The sequence below is a fragment of the Aphis gossypii genome, chromosome 2, assembly GCF_020184175.1.
Source record: "Aphis gossypii isolate Hap1 chromosome 2, ASM2018417v2, whole genome shotgun sequence".
Lineage (NCBI taxonomy): Eukaryota > Metazoa > Arthropoda > Insecta > Hemiptera > Aphididae > Aphis > Aphis gossypii.
Window position 1 is genome coordinate 57,438,233 of NC_065531.1, and position 23,588 is coordinate 57,461,820.

The following is a 23,588-nucleotide window of genomic DNA, read 5'->3' on the forward strand; positions in this document are numbered from 1 at the left end:
TTCTACGTTCTATGTACGTTAGTATAAATTTAGTAGGGTAATAATTTTGTTTTCATATCTTTAGTATTAACTGAAACTATTTTACTATCATAACTTGAGATATTTCTTTAATTTTTTATTATTACCGGTAACATTAGTGTTATGAGCCGTATTTAAACTATGAAATATTAGTAAAATAGAACCTTAAAGGAAAATATTTGAATTACAACTATTACCATGAAAAAAAATTATGACAATTTGCTTACAATGTATACATAATTTGACACTTAAATAAACACATTGCTCTTTATATGACCGGTAGTACGCCCACATTCTTTTTTTTATCTCTTCTTCGTATATAAGTACCGGAAAATGAATACACACTATATAGTATATATAACTATCATCTATGTCATATAAGATTCCACACCTGGTGACTTGATAGTTTTTGCTTTACCAAAAACGCTTTGTCAAACAGAACCGACTGTGCTCGCGTTGAATGGGTTCCGAAAAATGGTATGTATAGAGTTCAATGGCGAAAATATATCGAAAACTCACATTGTCGTCTCATCGCCCCCGTTGATCATTGCTTTTGCCGGCAGCAAGGCTATATCACGACCCCAGCGGCGTTCGCTGTTCACGATCCTTTTCACAATATGCACTTATTATATGTTGCTTTGCTTTCTCCCATTCAAATCGTTTACCAGCAATCGTAAGAATAAGTTATACACGCTTTGTTACGTTTTTCTCGCGTGATATTATAGTGTAGATAAAAACGGATGGTGTAGGTATCCACATCCGTTTTCGTGTTTAATTTTTAAAAATTTTATCTCCACTTGATATACTTACCGTAAAACATGCAAACTTACCGTCTCTACGTTGATAGTTTTAAGTAGTTAAAGATGATAAAAATGAAAGGTTTTCACGGTATTGCTTCATATTGACCATATTTGTCCTTGACATTTGACATTTAAGTATACTTATATGTCGAGGGTTTCGTTCGGGTACACCGGTACCTATAATAGGCATGTACCTATCATAATATAATGTCCACATATTTTTGAAACATTTATATTTGTTCTCAACATACTTTGAATCATTTTTTATTGAATTAAATATATGAGTTTAGACAACAGAGTAGTATTTTTAAATTGGAATAATATTGTCATGTTTAAGACTTTTTATTTATTTATTTTATCAATAAGTATATGGGTAAATGTTAAAGAATCAAATCTTCGAGTGAAATGGTTTTAAAAGTTCTGTACCTGTGATTTGTTTTAAAAAATTAAATATATTAAATGCAATAATATATATAATAATTTAAAAAATTGGGTTATTCGATTTTTTTTTTAATTTTGTCCTTCAGTATACAATTGTCAATAGACAATATAAAAAAAAAAAATTGAAAAATTAAAAAAATGACGAATGGTTTATCCCAAGGACACATTTGAAACGAGTGATTATTTTTTTTAATGTTTATGAACAATTCATCATTAAAAAACACACTCCTCTTCCGGTTGTTTTGTTATCATTGCACTTTCTTTCGGAGTTTTGTGACTATTATTGCCTACAAGACCCAATAATAATTTACTCATAGCAAACTAACGCCCACCATGTATGTTGGCAAAGGTATTGGAAAGGACCCTGACATTTTCATCGAAAATCGTTCTATATTCTTTGGCATACAATCATGACATACAGTCATGTTTGGCTAATATTATCGATCATTTTCTTTCACCATATCTAAGTGTCCATTTTCATAAGTGTTGGGCGTGGATTTAACCTCAATTTTTCAATTTGTTCGATTGATAGTTGAAACCATAATAATATATATTGTATTTTCTATAAGTATACAAATATAATATATTTCTTCATATTATAAACTATATGAAATAAAAAATTGTTTCTTTACTTTCCTGAAAGAACATTTTGGTTGCCTACACACTAGACTAAGCAAAATATAAACAATATCACAACAAATAACGAATCTGTTTAACAATTCAATACAAAAATATGTTTACTAAATATTTTAATAAGGTGTGTTTCTTTATCTTTGTAATATTAGGGTAAACGCCCGTCAAACGGTTAATGACCTATCAGTAGTTATATGAGTGTAATTTCCCTGAAGAGGATACATGTGTCTTCCTCTTTTAAGATAAAACCTTCATAACACTATTGGTAATTGCCCGTTGTTTGTTACGTTGACAGAGGGAATAAATGGTACCAATCCGGTTGTCACAATCGCAACCATAACTGGAATAACGGTAATGACCGCGAAAAGTCATTGACGTAACTTTAGATTATTGAATTGCTTATTTCATTCTTGTAATAATTGATGAAATCCATTCTAGTTATTGAATATAAATGTATTATTATGATGAATTAAAACTTCAATAACAGAATAATATGTAAATAACTTTTTTTATCAAATGTTAATTGTATTTTCCTATTACACATTTATTAAAAATTTCACACTTGAATCATCATTTTATAGTTACGATGGTGACTAATTTTATTTATGAGGCACATTGAAAATAATATTCTATAAATATTGGGAGAACAATTAATTAAAGATCGAATAGCCTCTGTAATAATAGTATTGTCTGCAGTAATTTTTTCTAGACGTAATGCTGGAGAAAGTATCATTTTTACGTGATAAAAATCAATAGGTGTATAAATATCTGTATAAATTTAATATTATTTTAAAATACAAAAAATTAATGTAAGTGATATTATTATGTATACATTTTAAGAAGCGCTTGCCTCATAATTTGGCATTTGCATGTATTTCTATGTTTAATTATAACTTTGCAGAGATAAAATAATATTTTATAGGTACTGTATTGAATTTCAAACGATGATTAGGTACAAAATATTACATTTGTGATTTATGACGTTTATGACAAAACAAATTTAAAAATGTACACAAATAATATAAAATTATATAATATGATATAGAGGATATAAAATTGTATATATCTTTTTTATATAATTACTTTAAATTAAAATATGAAAATAATGTGCTCACTGTTCGGCGGCGATAACCTTATATAACGTATAGATATTGCGTGCGTATAATAGTATTTGATTATTTTTAAATTTTAATGTTTTTAATAACTACCTAACCACTGAAGGTAATTTTTATATAAACAATTTTAGAGAAAATTAAATAAAATGAAAAAAAGAAGTTTCTAAAAAGTTTGTTGACATCATAGATATTGGTAATAAGAATTGCAAAAGGTTTCGTCGGATTTTTATATTATCGAATCCAACTTTAATCTTGCCATTGTGCCACCGACACCATCAACCACTATACCGCCTATACTATCTTGTACAAAATCGGTTGTTGTCCATCTCTGCACCGATGTATATGTATAGAATACTGATCACTTCTCCACTTTTCGAAATCTTCCGTTGGACTGTCGTCATAATGTTGGTAAAACAATTTTTCCAAATTGCGTCTATTGTTTCATTGTCTACGGCAGATCCAGCAAGGAGTATATTGTACATGTTTGACTTAACATTATATATATACTCGTTGCATTGCGAATACATATTATATCGCTTGTTCGTCTGAAGTATATTCGCAAGACGATCGGTGTATCAGAATACTTCGTAATTTCTATAATATGAGTATAATATATATTGTACAATGTTGGCTGTTATGGTGGTTGCGTGTAGAGTGCTGGGTCAATACCATATCGAGGCAGTATAAAAGTACATTTAATAACATGTAGTAAAAACAAATAAAATCATTAGAAATTAAGTAACAGTATATCACTTTTTACTGATAATATTTTTAAATTTTCCAATAATAATGTATTGATAAATTGGACTTCATCTAATAAATTTCCAAGTGTTCATACTGCCTTTGAATGATTTGATTCGGTCCTACGTGTGGCGTATTTGAAATTTTAAAAAAGACCTTTTTTATAAAGAAAATAAATGTATACACGCAGACTGGGGCTCCGACAAAGGATATAATGTGAACACTGGAGCGCTGAAGGAGCATTGTTATATTATATAAGTGCAAATGTCGCCGTACAGCAGGGAACACCACACGGCCGTCGTAGCGCCTATTTCGGCAGTGTCACCTGTGATCGAAGAGTTTGGCAGTAACAAGAAAGACGACGTCGCCGCAGCCGCTGCCGGTGGACTACCGCCTTACCACCATAAGTACTCTGAGTCTGGAAAACCCGCCGCCGGATATACCAATGGGTTCTCGTTGCTCCGCCGATTGTTGCGTTGGTGGCTCGCCCGATTTGGTCAAAAGCCGTTGGTTAAAAAAGGTACGTCGATTTCACTTATTATGTATGCATATCGTGTAAATTAGGGCAGTTTTTATTAATATATGTATTCATTTTTTAAAATGGTTTTTTATTTCAACCAATTCTCGGAAATGTGTTAAATTAATTAGTTTTTAACGGATTGAATATACCCCAAGCGATGCACCAAATGATTCGAAATACAGCGCAAATTATTGTAGCTCGTGTATATTTGTTTGCATTTGCAAACAGTTTATTATTAATATTCAAAAAAATGAATAGGTACCTATCATAAAAGTTATAGTAAATATGATTATTTTAAAAATAGTTTTTCCTGTTAAGTTAACAATTATCTTAACAAAAAAAAAAAAAAAAATCCTATTTATGTCTATGGATTTTTATAAATTATTATATAATTTAAAAATGTAATACTTAATTTATACTGCATGATTTTGGTATAAATATTACATAGAATGTTATATTATTATTATTACGTAATACGTAAATGTGTTTATTAATATGTACTTTATGAAAATCGTTCGTAAAATACAATAACTAATACAATGAGAATAATGTTTAATACTATTGTGATAATAACTAATCATATATGCATAGGATTCTATTCCTATAATTTCCTATCTTGTAGACTTAACGATATCGTAATGTAAACATAAATTATTTTTGTATTATTTGTTTTAAATATTAAAAATATGTATTTTTCTTTCATCATCGTTAAAAATAATTTAAATTTAAAGCTCTTTATAATATAAATTATTATTACTTATTATTAACTATTATTATGTATATTGTTCAATTTTTGTTCGTCTTTTTTTGGTTTATTGGCTTATATCGTGAGTATAATTTATATGACGTGATGAATGATGATACACATGTACCTATATGTTAATTATCGTATACACATTATACGGTACGCTGTTACTTTTAAGTCGTTCGACCCGCTTATTAGTTAGTTATACGTCATGATTAGTCACTTAAGTGTTATATGTCGTATGAAAAGTTTATATAGGCACCTATGTATATATAACAAATGCTAATGCAAATAATAACTGTACGATTATTCACTGATAACGAGACGTGTTTACTGTTATGTTATCAATCGCGATATGATTTCAATGTCATCTGTGTACACTGTACAATAATATACGTGGTTTCAAATTTAACTCTGTTTTTTATTTTTTTGTTGTTGCGAATATCGTTAAATTTTATCATTAAGTGTGTATAATTACATTTCTTTATGGTCAACAAATGTTGGTTCAATAGCACCATTTTTTCTTATTTATCCGCAACTTCAATCTACATGAATATCTGAGTGTTTATTTGTATGAGCTATATATTTATTTAAATATAATTAATTATCAAGTTAATAAGTCAAACTATAGATTAAAAAATATCCTATCGACACTATACTATACTTATGATATTCCTGTAATATTATTTTTTTGGTTGCGCGTTTGTGTGTTTTTCCCGCCCATTCCAAGGTTGTAATAACCATTGTTTTTTGTATTTTTTATATTTTGTGTATTGATTTTTTGATTATCATTCGATTTTACAAAAGATACAATTAAAACAAAACTATGTATAGTTATATCGTATATAATCTGTAGTGGGTCTTAATACGTGTAGTCTACAGTATAGGTAATATAATTCTAATTAAATTACATACTATATTTTTTTGTTTAAGCTATCATAATACAACGCATAGACATTTTAAGGACGTTATTAAACCTAAATTAATTTAAACTAATCTTCAAAAATAGTTCACAAAAACAATTTCAAAATTATATTTGATTATTAACTTAAAGTTATAAAGAGTATAAGAAAAAAATTAATTTGTTTTAGTAACTTTTACGATTATCATTTTAAAGCTTGGAACTTTTTCGACTTTTAAATGTGTTTGATTGTATGAGTTAAACAATAATCAAAGTGAAAAATTAATTAAAATGTGTTAATTATTTTGGCATTGGAGCTTTTTTTTATTAATGTATTGATTTTTTTTTTTTAATTCTTCAGAATGATTTTTATAAAATAATTGGGCTAGTTAAACACACGGGTACAAAATACATAAATAAATACCTATATACTAAAGTTAATTCATTTCAGAAGAGTTTGGTTGTGTAATAGTCGCAATATTTCGCTATTTCTATTTATTACCATATTTTAATTGATTAATCAGCATAATATAAGTATTTTACACTACCACTTGAATTTATTAATATATTTTAAGATCTGTTAAATTTTATTCGATAAATAGCTATTAAACGTTTTACGAAGTACTTTGTCGTTTTAAATTATTTCACCAATTGCACAATGTAAAATACTATTACGTTTTATTGATCAAAAAATAAAATAATTGTTTTATAATTGTTAAATAAAAGAAAGAAGTGAGTATTTTATGCCAAAATTAAAGGTTAACATAACGGTTAATAAATTTGTTTAGTACAATGACCGACACTCGAGTATATCAGTTAGAATAAACCATGACTTTAAATGACATAACCTCCATTTAGAAAGTTACTGATGTAGGTCAATTAGGACCAATAAAATAAAAATAAATAATTTAGCTAGTTATTAAATTATAAATCTCATCTGTAATATCAATAATAACATTTAAATCGTTTTAGTTTATTTTATTTTAGTCTTCCGTTTTCTATGTATACATTTACATAATATATATGTTTAATTAATGCCACATTGTATATATATTTTACAAGATTACCTTCAAGATATTGTACAATATTTCGGTTATCAAGCGTATATTATAACAAAAAACTCGAAAAATATATTTTTAAGTGAAATTACTTATAGCGTAAAATAAATGTACCTATTACTTTCATGTTTAACAGAAGCATATCGGTATTACGATGAAATTTATTTTTTTGTTCCACTAATGTTTTTCATATAGAGTATATTCTGAAGACCTCCGTTGTAATTTATATCTTTCTGAATGTTGTGCATTAAAACAGCGGCCGCGTAGGAATACTATAACATAATATAAATGTGCTGCTTTTTAATTTGTCTTATTGCCTAAAACGTTACGCTATACGAATATTCTAACCACCATAATTATAGTCTAGCGGGTATTATGTTTAACACAGTTATTCGTGGTATGAAACTTACCTACCTCTAAGATCGTAACTAGCCAATACTGTACTGCAGTATTTGAAGCAGTTATCATCGATTTACTGTTAATTTTTTAACCGTCATTGCGTTGGTAAATCAGTATCGATTACCTTATTATAGAAATCAGCTGTTAATGTAAATCATTTAAATTTAATATGTGGATAACTGATATTGATATATATATAATATGATGTGCATAATGCATTGTATTATGTACACGTTTTTGTTAATTGTCGTAGGTTCAACTTTATCTATAGTTAGTCCTGTCGATAGACTTTCAAAAACGACATTCAAACAAACTTATAATGAATTAAAAATTTTTTGATTATCATTAATCATATTTTATTTTTATTTGTCTTTAAAGTTTCTAATGAAAAATGTAACTTTTGTGACCAACATATATGAATGTACTTCGTAGAAGATTTTTTCGAGTGTTTTCGATGACTCACCAATATTAAGCTTAAATTGACTATAAGACTGCACCTATAACATATATTTATTATGTTTAAATGACCTACACAAAATAGTGGCCTACTCTACGTCAAGAATATATATTTAATTTTTATCATTTATACTTTTTATGTGTTAATTAGTTTCGTTCCACGATCTTTGGATCCTACTTTTTTACTCGAATTTAATATGACGTATTATTATTATTATTATTTTTGCAATTATTTTTAATTTCTATGAATATTTTATTGTACTTACGTTATCGCTTCTGCAACACGTAGAAATAGTATAGTATTCAGTTACCTTCAAGTACACGGATAAGAAATTAATTTTCGAATGACATTCATAATTTATTATCATTTAAATAAATTAAATTAGTTACCTTTAGGCTTTAGTAAATGGTTTTTCAATTAAGGAAAACTGTTGAGATTAGACTGTATGCACATCATTTATATTGTATATTACGTATAAATATGGTACAATACAGTATAGTGTTTTAACCTTTATACTACCTAGCACTCAGTGTAAATAATGTGTGTTTGTTGTGAATATTATATTATTGACGTCAATCGTATGTTGCGTTAATTTTTTTTTTTATTATTGCTCAGTAAATGTATTGTGTTGTATTATGTGGTCATTGGCTTGTAAACAATGTTGGTAGAGAAAAACAGTTGTTTTCATTTCCCGTTGGAAATATTAAATTTTGGAGTAGCGGAAAATACGCCTTGCTATTATGCGAGTTATAAAAGTAATGAGTAATGCCTCTTCAAACTATACATACGGGATATCGTCGTTTTTTTCTCGATAAAATCACAACAAATAAAAATACGTGCATTTTAGTTTTTTTATAATATGAAGAAAATTAGGAATGATAAATTTCCGAATGGTTATTGCGGACAGCGGTTTTTAACAAAACACAATTTTGCTGTATTATAAATTTAATTAGTTTTATACATTTAATTATTATATATTTATTAAGTGTAGGTACTTATACACATAAATACATAATTTGTTATACTTAACACAGTTATTGTATAATAGGTGCATAATATTTTTATATTATTCAAAAATAAAATAACTATAATTATGATGAGGAAATAATATATCCATATTTTAATAGAATATTATTATTATTATTAGTTGGCAATTCGATTTTTTCAGTAATGAATAAATTGTATTTATTTTTTTCAATTTAATTAGCTGAATTCACACAAGTTATGTGCGCACTAAATAATAAAATTAAAAAACATGTTTGTTCCGTCGTCGGATTGTCGTGAATAATATTTGTTACAAACTCTTTAACTGGTAGGTATATACACTCTGTACGATATAGACATCATGGTTAGCATGTTATTTTGGCATGTTTTTCATTAATATTTATTTATAATTCTTTTTGAGCAATGTTCTGCAAATAAGAATCCTAACATGACGCGTCTCCAGTTTGCATATTAAACCAATCAACATCTTCAACCAACCAACCAATCTTACATTATTGATCAGTCCTGTTATTCTATTTCTGACACATTATCCTTACAAAGAGGACGGGGTGAAAATTGACAGTTTTTTATTTTATTTCGTTAATCTGGTTTTAAATGTGAGTTAGGTTATATAATAAGGCGTAGTAACATAAAAAAAAAAATTGTAAGCGAGGAAAGTGGATTAAATCATATATTGATACAGTTAGTTTGATTTACTTAATGTAAATCTTATTAAGACTGTATTCAATTTTTATTTTAGAATCTGGTGATAATGACGATCATCATATAATAAAAAGCGAAAATGACTTCTCTTCGAGCGATGCTTTATTGTATTGGACCGCTGCACCAACTAACCAGTCGTACATTGTATGCTCATTTCGTTTGTTCGCACCGAATACTACAATTTGTTCAAATGATTTTGGGTATACGTGTACAAAAACAATGGGTACAATGGCCGACATGTATATTATGTGCATACGTATAGATATAGTGTCGCCGCGAAACTTTTCCGCCAGACTGTCGGGAAAGAAACAGAACAACAACAATAAAAAAAAAAATAATAATAATATAGGAATATAATAATAATAATCAGAATACGCGAGATGAGATATATATTTGCGACCGAGAGAGAGACGACACCTAGCTCGCAGGTACTTATGTATATATGTATACACGGACCAGTTGATCTTTTATCATTACGAAATCACAACAAAACATAGCAGAGAAACGAAGTATCCTATATATTATATAGTAATGCGTTTGTATTATAATAGTACCTATTATTATATATAAAAGGTATAGGTACTATGTATAGTATACTATACATAGGTACGTGTATTACAATCATGTTTGCTCTATTATGTCCGTTTCGATTAAACAGCATAATGCGACGTGGTGCGTTTAAGTATAATAATAATATTATATTATGTATAGTAGAAGAAGCTGCATAGTTGAATGGCCATCAGCTGCCGATCATCACACATATCATACGTATTATTCGTATCACAACTCCAACTGAAATGTGTGTTCCGACCAACAAACAGTCGTATCAATAATATTTCCGCCAAATTGGTTGTGTGTGTGTGCGTGTGTAATTGTTTGCAGGATACTGCGCAACGATTCTAAGTATTATATTACCTACCACAGGTCGCATATATAATATGTAATAGAAAAAAATGCATTGGACATCCGCTCCGTATACACTACCGATTTCATGGATAATAGTAGGTACCTAGGTATATAGTTTTGAAATTTGCGTATTTATACCTCTTCTTCAGTTATCATTATATAATTACCGGTATATTAGAAAACATTTGTAATTACAATGGTATTGTTGAAAAACTTATTCAACAAAGGTCCACTGTGAAATTTCATTTTTTTTTTTATTTTGCAATAGACAAATAAAACTAAATATTTCTTAACTTATTTTTTTTGTTCATCCTTTAAGACAATCTAAAACTGTTACTTAACAAACAAAATTTGAGTATTGGGACAGTATTTTTTTAAAGTGAAATTTGGTCCTTGTTTTTATGTGTAAGATTATATCCCACAAAATCGATTTATTTATTTATTCATATAACACTGCATGTTAGATATATTTTAATGTATTGTTTAGTTTCTGTAGATTGACTATATAGCTTGAGTTGTCGAGGAATGATGGATTAAGGACGAAGATTTTTTTAATTTAAAAAATACATATTTCACAATAACCTCTCATATATTCACATTTTTCTAAACATCTTGTGTTGGTACTATACTAATTTCTAAGAATAACGAAAATTGTTTGTAATTTTTTATATCTTTAATTTATCTTTTTTTTTTCAATTCAATCGATGCCTATATTATATTATTCGTGCTCTCGTATATGCATGTCGTTGCAGATGACCATGTGAATTCCCGACCTTGATTGTATAACGTATAGTATGGACATATTTTTTTACCTTAGAAATGGGTTTGTGCATATGAACGTGTTTTATGTGAATAACGACTTATTTAGGTGCATACTGCATATATATAATACGTACTTACATGTATTGTTCACATTTTTTTCTGTCACCCTTAGATAAGGGAAACTGCAACAGTGTATTATGAAGTACTGTGTAGTTATATGGAAATAAAAACCAAACCATCTCCCCGAGACTCAATAACAGCTCATGGTCGTTAATATTGTGAGATATAAATACTGTTTATTTATTTGATTTAAGTGCGTTTATTTATTCCCGGAACTTATATATATATATATTCACGTATAGGAATGGGCGCGTGTGCGACTATATATATGTATATTGCTGTTGAGGGCCGTTGAAAAAAATAAAATTGCAGTTGTCGATATTTTTTTTCCTAATGTCGTTTCAGTGTTTGTGTATATTTTTTTACGTGGGCATATATATTACACCATTTATATTTTTAATTTTATAGAAAAATATGGATTACTTTTGTTTTTCTATAAAAAAGTTGTTTACTAATAGAAACTATTTTATTTATAAAATAAAAACTATGAGTTATTAATTTTTTTATTGTTTCATTGTAAAGTTTTGTTTTGCGTCACGGTTTTTCAAAACAAATTTCATGCATATCAATTTTTCATAATAAAGTAAAATTTATCGCTATATGATTAGTTTATTGAAAAATAAATTTAAAAGAATTTTTTTTTGGATTTAGGAGGTTTTTCAAATTGTATTTATGTTTGTAAGCGAGGTACGTACTCGAGAATGAAAAGTTTTATGATGTGATTATTTCGTTCATAAAGTAGTGTAGTGTTCAGAATATTTTTTTCGCACCAGGTTTTCCGAGGTGTTAAGATTAGTTAAACACCTCTTTATGTGTTTCACTTCGCATTAAAAATAGGAACGGTGAAAATTCAATGTCTCGTATGAAGCCTGTATAGTGGCAAACTTTTTTTGGCTCTCTTCCTTGTACGTTTGGCTTATTGGTTCGCTATTTTCATTGCGAGCACGTCTCTCTTTAACCGACAAAAATTTCGCATTTACCCACACGCGCATTGCACTTATACTCATTCACGTACATGCACAGTCGTTTGGCCTACTTCCAAAAACATCTAGTATCACATTTTAAGCGACACTATAGGTAGATACTCTATATAACAATGATGCGTGTTCACTGCTGTATTTGACAATTATTCGTTTTGAAGCAAAAAAATCATAGCCATATAAACAAGATATAACGTCCTTTTGATTTTTCCGCGAAGGTCGAAAATTCTGAACGCAATGAATAGAATAGTGCAAACCCATTAGTAATGGTCGCCACTATCATTTTTTTTTTTTTTTGTCTAAGTCTTAAAACATCCGTAGATATATGTATAATAGTCGTAGGTTTTTTCCACTGATGGATTAAAATAATTCCATTTCAATTTCATTATATTGTTGCTTTTATTTTGTCTCGCTGTGGCAAGACATTTGGAGGTCGTCTTGTACCGTGTACGACGCGCGTCTAACATAATATGAAATATATATTGTAACACATAATATATTTATAATATATACAGGGCGCACCCGGAACAAAACGTTTTGGCCTTGACTCCATTCTCCAGACCGATATCGGAGTGTATGATTGTGCGATGTGTATGCATGCGCAGAGAAGGATAATTGCAAAATATTTAAGTATATTAAAATATTAACTAAAAACATAATACTAAATTCTCGCTGCCGAAAAATGCTGACCGGTTTTTTTAACTTACTATTGCACAATGAATGGAGACAACTCATTTCGTTCCGGATGCACCGGTTATTAGCAAATAAGTAATCCCTCATGTTTCCGGTCGATGGTTTTCTCCGACAGAAGATTATGGATGACAAACGTTTTCTTCCTTTTTACATTTTTTTTTTGTCGAAAAATCAAATAAAAAAAACACAAGACTTTCAGAACTTGTGTTATCTTATAATATAAGTAAAGTAGTTTAATTAAAAAGTAAAAATAAATAGTTTTCATTTTTAAACCAGGCTATATTTTGTACATTTGTGATTTTTTTTTGTTACGACCTTCGAGTATACCTATATAGATGGGGCTTTGTGTACTATTAAATTTACAATTTATACTGTTGACCAATTTGACATAAGAAAATATTCTGTGACAAAACTCCATGTAAATTTTACTTGATAATGTTTGTACAAAAACCCATATGATTATACCTAATAATTATAACAAATTGTCGTGTTGATGATGTATTATTTTAAATAGTTGTTATATTGAAAAGCGTTTAAAAAATACACACATAATAAGTAACTGGAAAATTGTATTACTATTATATATATATATATATATATATATATATAAATATATTATTCTGAAAGAAAAGTATGTGAAAACAAATTATTATTGCAGTATTAGTATTAGATGTAATTAAATAATATGCAAAATATGGGTTTATCTAAATTACGTAATTGATTAGATGGAAACACATTAGACCTTCATAGTCTGCTGCTTGATAAAATCTCATTTTTATCTATATATATGTTTATGCTGCATCCATAACGTGAAATTGTCCATTTTATAAACTTTATTTCAGATACTGAAATTCAACTAAATCGTGAATTTTAACAAAAATACATTATACCATTTGACATTATTTCATTTTATGAAATGGACAATATTTATATTTTACACTTTGTGTAATTATTGTAAGTTATTTAATAATGAATTATATTTTATTATTAACTATATTTTTCTGTATTTTTTTTTTGAACAGTAGGTTAGGTTTTAACCTAGGTTACTATTATTTATTTAGGTTACTTTTAATAAGCCATACAAATCATACATAAATGAGATTTATATTAATAAATGATAATAATATGACAATAATTAATGATCATCTAAAAAAAAAAATAATTTTTCTGTTTTATTATTTATTTTTGCATGACGATTGATTATGACATCGTCTGTTACATAGCATATTATTTTTAAAACGTGTTCACCTACTTGAATGAAAAGGATTTTTTCTTACACGAATAAGATAAACAGTTTTGCCCTTCTGAATTTTTTTTAATCATTTCAATGAAAATTCTACATTTTTATCTACTTGCTGATCAGTAGTGACGAATTAATATATTGATTTTTTTTTCAAACATTTATTATTAAACTATGTATTAAGTAACCCATATTTTGTTTCAAGTTCATGCGTTCCTTTTTGTTTTTGTTCTGTGATCACATAAATTATATTTGTTGGGTCTGTAGGTTTTTTATTAACTTTCATTACTCTTGATTCAACACATTGATTAACTACAAAACCGTATGTAATTTTTTTGGTTTCCCTGTTAAAAATGAATTTAAGTTAAGATTTAAAATACATTATAATTGTATTCCATTATCTTCCTTAATCATTTTCTTTGCAGTTATAATTTGACCTTCATCTTCTCGTTCATTCTGAATGTGTATGTTTTTAATTGAATCACAGAATTGTCAAATAATTTCATTCTTTTCGGAAATTTATGATTTCACTTCGAATTTGAAAATACTTCAACTGATATCAATAATTTTTAAAAATAAAATCATTTAGAATAAATAATATTTAATATAAGTTAATCGTGAAAGTATTCGTGCGTAGGCTGTAATATAAGTAATAGGAAGTAAATAAAATAATATAAAATAAAGTATAGTTAATAATATAATATGATTTATTGTTAAATAACTTACAATATTAATTATACTAAGTATAAAATATAGTTATTGTTCCCGATACTGTTCATTTTATGAATGTAATGTCCGTACATAATGTATTTTTGTCAAACATCACGATTTGGACAAATTTAGTACTGGGCATCCAGTTTATGAAATGAGTTATTTCACTATGTAGATGTGATATATTATATTTATAGTTTTTGTTTCCTCTGTTAATTTTGTATAAATTAATGCAATTAATGGTTTTGATAATTTTGTCATCAGCAATTAATTGTATTCTTATGTATATTATAACTCAACATAAATAATATGTGCATTATATACAACATCAGCAGTAAATATAAAGTATACAGTTTTTCGACGTCTTATAAACAAATAATATGTATTATTATTGTATTACTATATAGTATATACTCGTGTCATTATGACAAAATATATTCGAATGTGGTCATTAAAAAAAAATAATTTGATCTAAAAGAACTGTTTTTGATGTTTCAATTTGAGTATAACGCTAAAATTGGTCGACTGGCTAAATATTCTTCTTCTCTTTTAGAAATTGACCATTGTATTATTTACGACCTATTACCTAAATAAATACCTATTGACCTTATAGTCTATACGTAATTAACATATTTTTTCGATACACACGGGCAGTATAGAAGAGAGTTCAATATATATTTGTATCATCGACATTTATCATGGGTGTATACAATGTGTGCATCATCATCATCATCACCTCATTGTGTTGACAATGATTGTAGATGTTTCCGATTTTAGCGTATTCGTTTGTTCATTTAAATACTGTTGGGAAGCATTTATTGTACCCGCACATTTTGTATAAAATAATAAATATATAGTTTTAATGGAATAATATTCGATCGCTGTGGTAACAAAATATTTAATATTGTTGGAGTTGGTTGTTAGGGTTGTCATTGTATATTTGTATCTGTTTTTACGTACAATTTTTATAAAACACCATTAGGAAAAAATGTGATTTGTGCATGCGTGAATTATGGATATACTTAATAAACTTATCCAGCTATATTATAGTGTCATCTATAGCGCGTAATTCGTCGCGTTTCGTGGTTTGTAAAATCGTTTAAAAAACAATCAACGTTTGTTATAAAAGTGGCGAACGATGTGATATTGTACTCGTATATTTTTTTTATAATTTATTCAAAAATCGTTCGCATAGTATATTTTTAAATAATTTAATCCTCGCGGTCTGCTGCAGAGGCTGAACAGTTGATATGGTATCGCCATCAATACAGTTTGTCGACATAAAAAATAACGAAAAGCAATGTTGTGTTGTTGCGTACAAATAAATCGCACCTAATTCAATGTTTTTTTTCCTCTAGCGAAAAATTAATATAAAATTAATAATTTGTTTTCGGTTTGTCATTAGTATAGTTATATGTATAGTTGTCTATAATGTGTGCAGCTGATATCTGTGAACGGGTTGTTCGCCAGTCTACAGGTCTCTGAAAATTATGGTTTTTGTCGTTTGACGTTTAACTATAACCACCTTACACGTATGCCGATATTATCGTAGCTGTGCAAAGTATATACATTTACTTCGACATTTACCTATGTTGTACTGGGACGTTATGCGAACTAAAATTGAATAAAAAAAATAAACACAAAATATTATACGCGTGAGAATATAATATTACTGAATATCGATATTATATAGTTTTTGTGTGCACATGTGTATTATAATGATTATAATAATGATGATGCGAATTACATTTGGGAACGTGCATATTTTAATAATATTCTATGTGGATTTATTAGTTGAATCATTATGGTTGGCACATAATTGTTTATTATTATTATTTTTATTTTTTTTAGAAACAACGTATCGACAAAATTACAAATTATTACTCATTGTGCTATGGTATATATACATTTCCAGTGAATAAAATAGTTATATTTAGGTATTTAATCGGCTTTGGGTTATTCAAAATGTCGTTGCGCGTGGATGAACTCTGCACGAATGCATTTGCAGAAAAGAAGGAAATAATCAAATTATTATATTACGTACCGAGAACTTAATATCGTTTCTTTTTATTCGATTTATATCTAGAATTTTATACATGTATGAACGTTCATTTAATTGTTTTCTGATACATTTTTTAACGTTTTAATTTAATTTCTCGTTTTCCTTTTTTTTTTATTCGTTTGAGTGGGTTAGAGAGAGACATATATACATGGATAAATGCGTGACGAAATAAAAGCCGTGGGTCTTCTTCAACAACTCGTTTGAATAAAGGGTATGAAAAAAAAGAAAGAAAACGTATAAGAATGATCATCTATAAAATTTACGACTCAGCCTGCTATTAAAAATTCAGTAGTGTTAAGACTCTTCAAAATTCATCTTGTAATTCATGCCGAAACAAAAACATACGACGATGTAAAATTCTAGCTAATTATGGTCCTTAGACATATTTGCGTGCAAGTTCAATTTTTAAGTTGAAAAAAAATGTCTTTGAAGTCTCGTTTTTTCCTGAGTAACTATTTTATACGATTGTATTTCATATAGTAGTGGTTTGTTACAAAATAATTCTTGTAGTATAGTAGGTATTATATTGCGTTGTGCGTTATATTGTATAGTTTTATGAACAATTCTATAAAAAAAATATTTAAGTGTAATATGTTTCTTGTACGCTGACTATACTGATGAAAAAGTCATTCTATCAATACAAAATGATCTATTAATTTGCTTCAGAAAATTCACAATCCCATTTAAATCTACTTTCTGAATGTTGAATTAAATTAAACCACTATAAATCCGTTCAGACATCCTTCGCCTTAAGACTTGGAATTTGTCCTAATATTACCGTAAATAATCCACGTATCCCTTCTCTCGCACTGTTAAATATTTAGAGCTTAACCTCGATAAATGATTAACTTGGCAAAATTATATAAAGACAAGATAATTAATTCTCAACGTTCGTACCCGCTGACTAAAAATCTTACTCTTAAAGAACAAATTTACTAATTAAAAAACTAAAGCACTAATGATACATAAGACGTCTTTAAAGCCAATATGGATGTAATATGGTTTTTAACTTTGGGGATCGGCTAAGACATTATTTTTTAACAAATTTCAAATACTCAAAAATATTACACTTTGCATGATTACAAATTCTTCACTCTTCGTTTCTAATCGACCCTCCACTAAGGCACAAATACCTTGACATTAAAATAATTGAAAAAGAACCAAAAAAATTTTATAAAAATTTCTTTACTAGATTATAAAGCCACCAAAATCCATTGATAAAAGGCTTACACATCACTTCGCTTCCTGTAAATCCTCTTTTTAGACGTAAAAGAATATTGTGTCATAATATTTTAACTTAATCCTCCTCTAACGTATCAATCCCTAGTTAAGTGTTACCATGTAATGGGTAGCTTCTGAATCACACAACATTAATAATGTTTTTATTCGCTAATATCAATACATTTTGTGCTTTTTATATAAATTGTATGTTTTTTTATTAAAGAAAAAAAGTATAAAATATGTTTGTATTTTTCAAAGTTGTTTCATATTTCTAAAAATAATAATATGTTTATAAGGATTTATAATACTATACATATGTAAGTATTTAAATATGTCAATAAGAATGCAGAGAAATACGTCATAGAGATTATTTGTTAAGTCCTCGTGAAATTCACTAAATTGCACTATTCAGATTCTTAAATTAAAAATAGTGGGATTTGAAGGGCACGTAAAACATTAAATCTTTAGTTCTGCCATTGAATCAAATTTTAGTATTATTATACTTATTGGTTTGATTATATTGTCGTTGTCAGATAAATATGTTCCAAGCATGTCTTAAAGAAAGAGAAACTATATTCGCTCAATACAAAATAAATTAGTTCCAAGCGATTTATTATATAATTCATGGTTTTACTACAGTAGCCATGTAAAAACAAAATAAATAATAGTTTAGATATTTTATATTTATAATCGTTGGATATAAAAGACTAAGGTACATAATACATTGTGTGTAAAAAATCTATTTTGTTTTAAAAATATTTTTTATGAAATTTTCTCATTATATGTATTTTAAGTTCAGTTACAATAATGCCTATTCTATTAATTTCTTTGATGTACTTAAATAAATAATTTTATTATAGTAAGTGTATTCAATAACTTAAAATGGTGGTCATCTACATAATTTACATAAGAAATAAAGCAATAATTACATTTTAAAAAAGGTATAATTTTAAAATTTGTAGTTTCAATATATTTTTCTCATAATTACATATTTAAACTACTTTTTAAGCAATATAGGTACTGTGTTATCCTATTTTTAAAAAAGATAAAACCTCTATCTTAAAAATGTTAGTTAAAGTGATATTAAATTTGAAAATAAAATAGTTTAATATAGACTTTTACCTACTTATACTTCGATTATTTTCAGAAGTCCACATCCATTTACTGAATACAGTTTTATGGCTTTTATATTATACACGTGGAGTACCGACACTAAAAAGTAAAACAATTCATGTTCTGTACTAAGTACGAGTACTAATGTTATACGATACATAAAGTATATTATTTGCGCGCTTCATCTAGATCATACTTTAAGAAACAATAATGACAAAAAACATTTTCACAATTTTTTCTACAGATATTTCTTACATGATTTCATAAATGTATGTTTAATTTTGTTCTCGATTTCATTTTTTCATTCGAGTCATTAATTTTTATTTTTATCTTATTATTTTTTTTTCAACTAACTTATGATTTTTTGCAAAACTTTCTGTTTGGTTGAATAATTAAATTTTAATGATGTCTGTAGATTAAAATTAAATATTAGATTTATATTATGTTGATAATATTTGCGTAGGTTTATATATTTTATAAAATTATATTATTTTATAAAACATATGCCATACGCGATATTGTTTAAATATATATTATTAGAAACATAATATGTACAATTTATTGAAGCAGTGTATAATTTAAGCAGCTAAACAGTGTACAGGGTCCGTGTATTCATTGTGTGTGTGCACTTGTCAGGATTGGGTTTTATTATTAATTATTATTTTACATTCGAAGGCAATGATAAATCATCGCATACGAAAAACGATTCTGAGTGGTGCTTTGTTTACTATATAGTGTTCGTTAGACGTTTTTAACATTTTAAGTATCCATTATTTTCTGAATTACGACAAATAATAAGTAATAACCCTTATCGATTTTGTTGAAACCGGACTTACTGATTTTTCGTTGTCTTTTTCGCAGTTTTTACAAAGCCACTACATGAGCTTTTTGAGTTGTTTACTACTTAAAATATTATCAACAGAAAAAATATTCGTCTTTTTAATATTAGTTTTTTTTTTTAATTTACTTTTACAAAGGAAAAAGTAAATTTAAAATTTTTTCTTCTTATTATTCTTTTTATTTTAATATTATTTTTTACTGTTCTTTTTTGTCTAATTTTGTCTACCATAAATTCAATAGGTAAAGTTATGTGCAAAATAAATTAACCTAACCTTCATTCTTTTAACTCGTTTGGTTTTTTTAGTGAGTTAAACCATTTTTCCTGTCTAAAATATAGTATTACACCATAATATCGTTGTACGATGGTCGGTTACTTGTTAGTTTTCTAACTAGTCAATTTTTGTTTACTTATAATTTGAGATTTTAATCTTTCTGTTGGAGTGATTATGCATATTTACTTTAATAACCAAACACTTTTCAATCATTTAAGAAAAAATAAAAACTACGTAAATAATATGTTATGTATAGATGATGATGTATCGTGCTATCCAGTTTTCATTTATTCATAGTGAACACTGTAAAATAGGAAATCATGCGATGGTCCAATCTGTATATATATATAAGATTTAAAACTACACAACAAAGCTAATGTGTATAGCATGCGGTCGAATAATAGCAACCTACATTATGTTGTATATATTTAATATATATATGGTATACTCTTTGGCTCTGAACGTGTTTCGACGTTTACGACCGCATTGTAGTTTCAATGCACACGCGTAGGTATACTATACACTATATAGCCTATAACAATTAAACTGTTGCGTAAAAAAAAAAAACCCGGTCGTTGATTATGGAAACTGGTCATGTGTAGTATAATAACAAATAATATTATTTTTCTATGCCGTCTTTGTCTCGTTATTCTTTTAATGTGTGTTTTAAGTTTAAGGTGATAATATAGGTATATACCTATACGTAATTAAGGATAAACTATTGTTTTTACATATATAGTCAGTCTTAAAATTATATATCTATTATATACCTACGTTCATAAAACTGTCTGTTATTATTACTCTTAATTTCCATAATTCTAAATAAAAAAATCGTTTTACATATATGTTAAGTTTTTACTGCCATTATAGAACAGAAAAAAAGGACAAAATACCAAAGTTTTTTTTTAAAATTATATGAACTTATGTATATTGTTAATGTATATAATTTTAGTTTATCTTATCGCATTTAAGATAACACCCATACGTATTATCGGGTTCAGTCGTTTGGACTGCGAGTATGAATCACCGGCCACCGCAGGCCATGCGCCCGAACCATTTTCACCATATACTATTTGTCATTACATTATCTAGATTTTGGATTGCGGTCCGGCTCGGCGGTCTAATGTGCCCATGTTGTTTAGATTTATGTAATAGACGGCGTAAATAAAAAAGAATTTATTAAGAAAAATGTATTTGTATGTTAAAATGCTACGTTTTATTTATATTGTTTAGTTTTTGTATTGTACCTAGATATATATAATATATTGTGTATAACTAGCTTGAAAATATATTTGTATACCTATCTACTAATAGGTATTTATATGTATGTATAATATTTGAACATTTATTTTTAACAAGCATTTCATGTCTTAAATTTCTGTATATAACATGTATTATATTGATTTAACGTCAAAATGAAGTATTGATGTTACGTCATATTATATAATTTTATATATTAGGTATGAGTTATGACACTTCTATAATCTATACAATTTTTGTCCGCAAAATTGCTCGTTTTGCGTAAGGCTTTCTTTGTAAGAGCCCCGAGGAAAAATTGTGAAGTCTCTTTAAAATTATGTTTAGGCGTTGAGTATTAAAAAAAAGAGAAACATCTGGCCACGCTTAACCAGTTAACATCACCCAACACGATTTTTAGTGTACCGCGGGTTATAGTAATTTGAAATGAGTCGTTGACGATCAATCGATGTATATGGCATTGATAGACGGCGTAATTTGATTTGATAGTACAGTACCATGAGATTGTCGTGATGTAACGCGTACTTACATTTTTAGATTTAAAAATGCACCTGCTTTTCTGTATTTCCAAACAGTTATGCAACATAAAACGTTGTAAAATAAATAAATTACTACCTACCTACGCATAGTTATCACTTACCTATTATAATGTATAGGTACAGGCGTTACTTTGAAGTGAGCTCCGATCAGTTATTTTATTTTTTACTTTTTATTTTTTTGTTTGGAGACATTTAACTGTGAATAAAATGATATCATTTTTCTGCAGCATCAACGTGCATTTGTAAGCACACTAGAAACAACGAAAATTGTAATTTTCGCGTGCTTTTTATTCTCAGATTTGAATACGATTTGCTTCAACAGTTTCAAATACGTCTCCCAGTCATAATATTCTCGATAACACTACGTTGTTGTCGCTTATAATTCGTCGTGCCATTGCATCAGTATCCGAATCCGTATACACATATAAGCCATATCATAAATAAATATAAATATACACATGTAATAATATTATATCGATGGTTCGTTGTACACCACAGAGAAACGAAACCACAGTGCAAGCATGTTTTTAAGTGTGTAACGTAGATATCTGTCTACTTAAAATATACTCGAAAATTTAATTGGATAACATCAGTATGCCCTTTGTCTCGCTGAAAATAATAAAATTAAATATATAATATTAACGTGATAACTGATAGCCATAGAATAAGATGAAATCGGATATTTATTTATTTTTTAAACAAATGATGACAATAGTGAATTTATAGTTGCAACTAAATATTTCCCGTTCGATTAGCACAATTTCATTACATTATATAATATATAGAACATACCTATATCTGTATACGCAATAATGCGTATTAATCGTGTAAATAGTTGTACCACATATTGTTTTTCAATAATCATTCCGATTCATTTAGCCATCATTTGAATACAATGATTTTTTAAGTTGATTGGCGTGCTTTTGAAAAATTTGTTCTTAAATAATCGTAGTAAGTATTTATGACACTATATTAAAAAAAAAAAAATTTCTATTTTTTTTTTTTTATTATAGTTGCTTTTTTAAGTATTTTTATAATTATTATTATTGACAGCATACCTTTTTGTTTACACTAACAGAAACAGAATATTTTTTTAGAACAGTATAGTGAATCAGAATTTTCGAAGGTTACTTTTATGTTTTTGTTCCACTCATATAAACTTTAAATACTTCGGTATTAATAAAAAAAAAACTGTTTACTCAATATTCAGTATTTATACATGCCCCTATTTTTTAGAATAATCGTGATGTTCTAATTATAAAATTAATCACCACAACAAGAAAATAGTAGTGAACATTGTGTTTAAAAAAAAAAATACCACATTTGAATGAAAATTA

At 27.4% G+C, this 23,588-nt stretch overlaps 1 protein-coding gene and 1 long non-coding RNA gene across 8 annotated transcripts in view; one reads left to right on the forward strand and one right to left on the reverse strand.

Moving 5' to 3' along the window:
* The window catches only part of LOC114119460 (serine/threonine-protein kinase tricornered), a 121,875-nt gene that overhangs the window by 22,809 nt on the left and 75,478 nt on the right, over positions 1-23,588 (forward strand). For 2 of the 7 annotated variants that reach the window (XM_027981017.2, XM_027981018.2), the window contains exon 2: positions 3,939-4,268. The exons of the other annotated variants lie outside the window; for them this stretch is intronic. In XM_027981017.2, the coding sequence (XP_027836818.1) occupies positions 4,013-4,268 (256 nt within the window). In that variant the 5' untranslated portion in view covers positions 3,939-4,012. The remainder of the gene's footprint in view (positions 1-3,938; positions 4,269-23,588) is intronic. 7 annotated transcript variants of the gene reach the window in all.
* Positions 7,776-8,300, reverse strand: LOC114119461 (uncharacterized). Its single transcript, XR_003592041.2, has 3 exons — positions 8,218-8,300; positions 8,094-8,138; positions 7,776-7,868 (listed from the first exon to the last, which is right to left on the reverse strand). It is a non-coding gene; the product is annotated as an uncharacterized LOC114119461 (long non-coding RNA).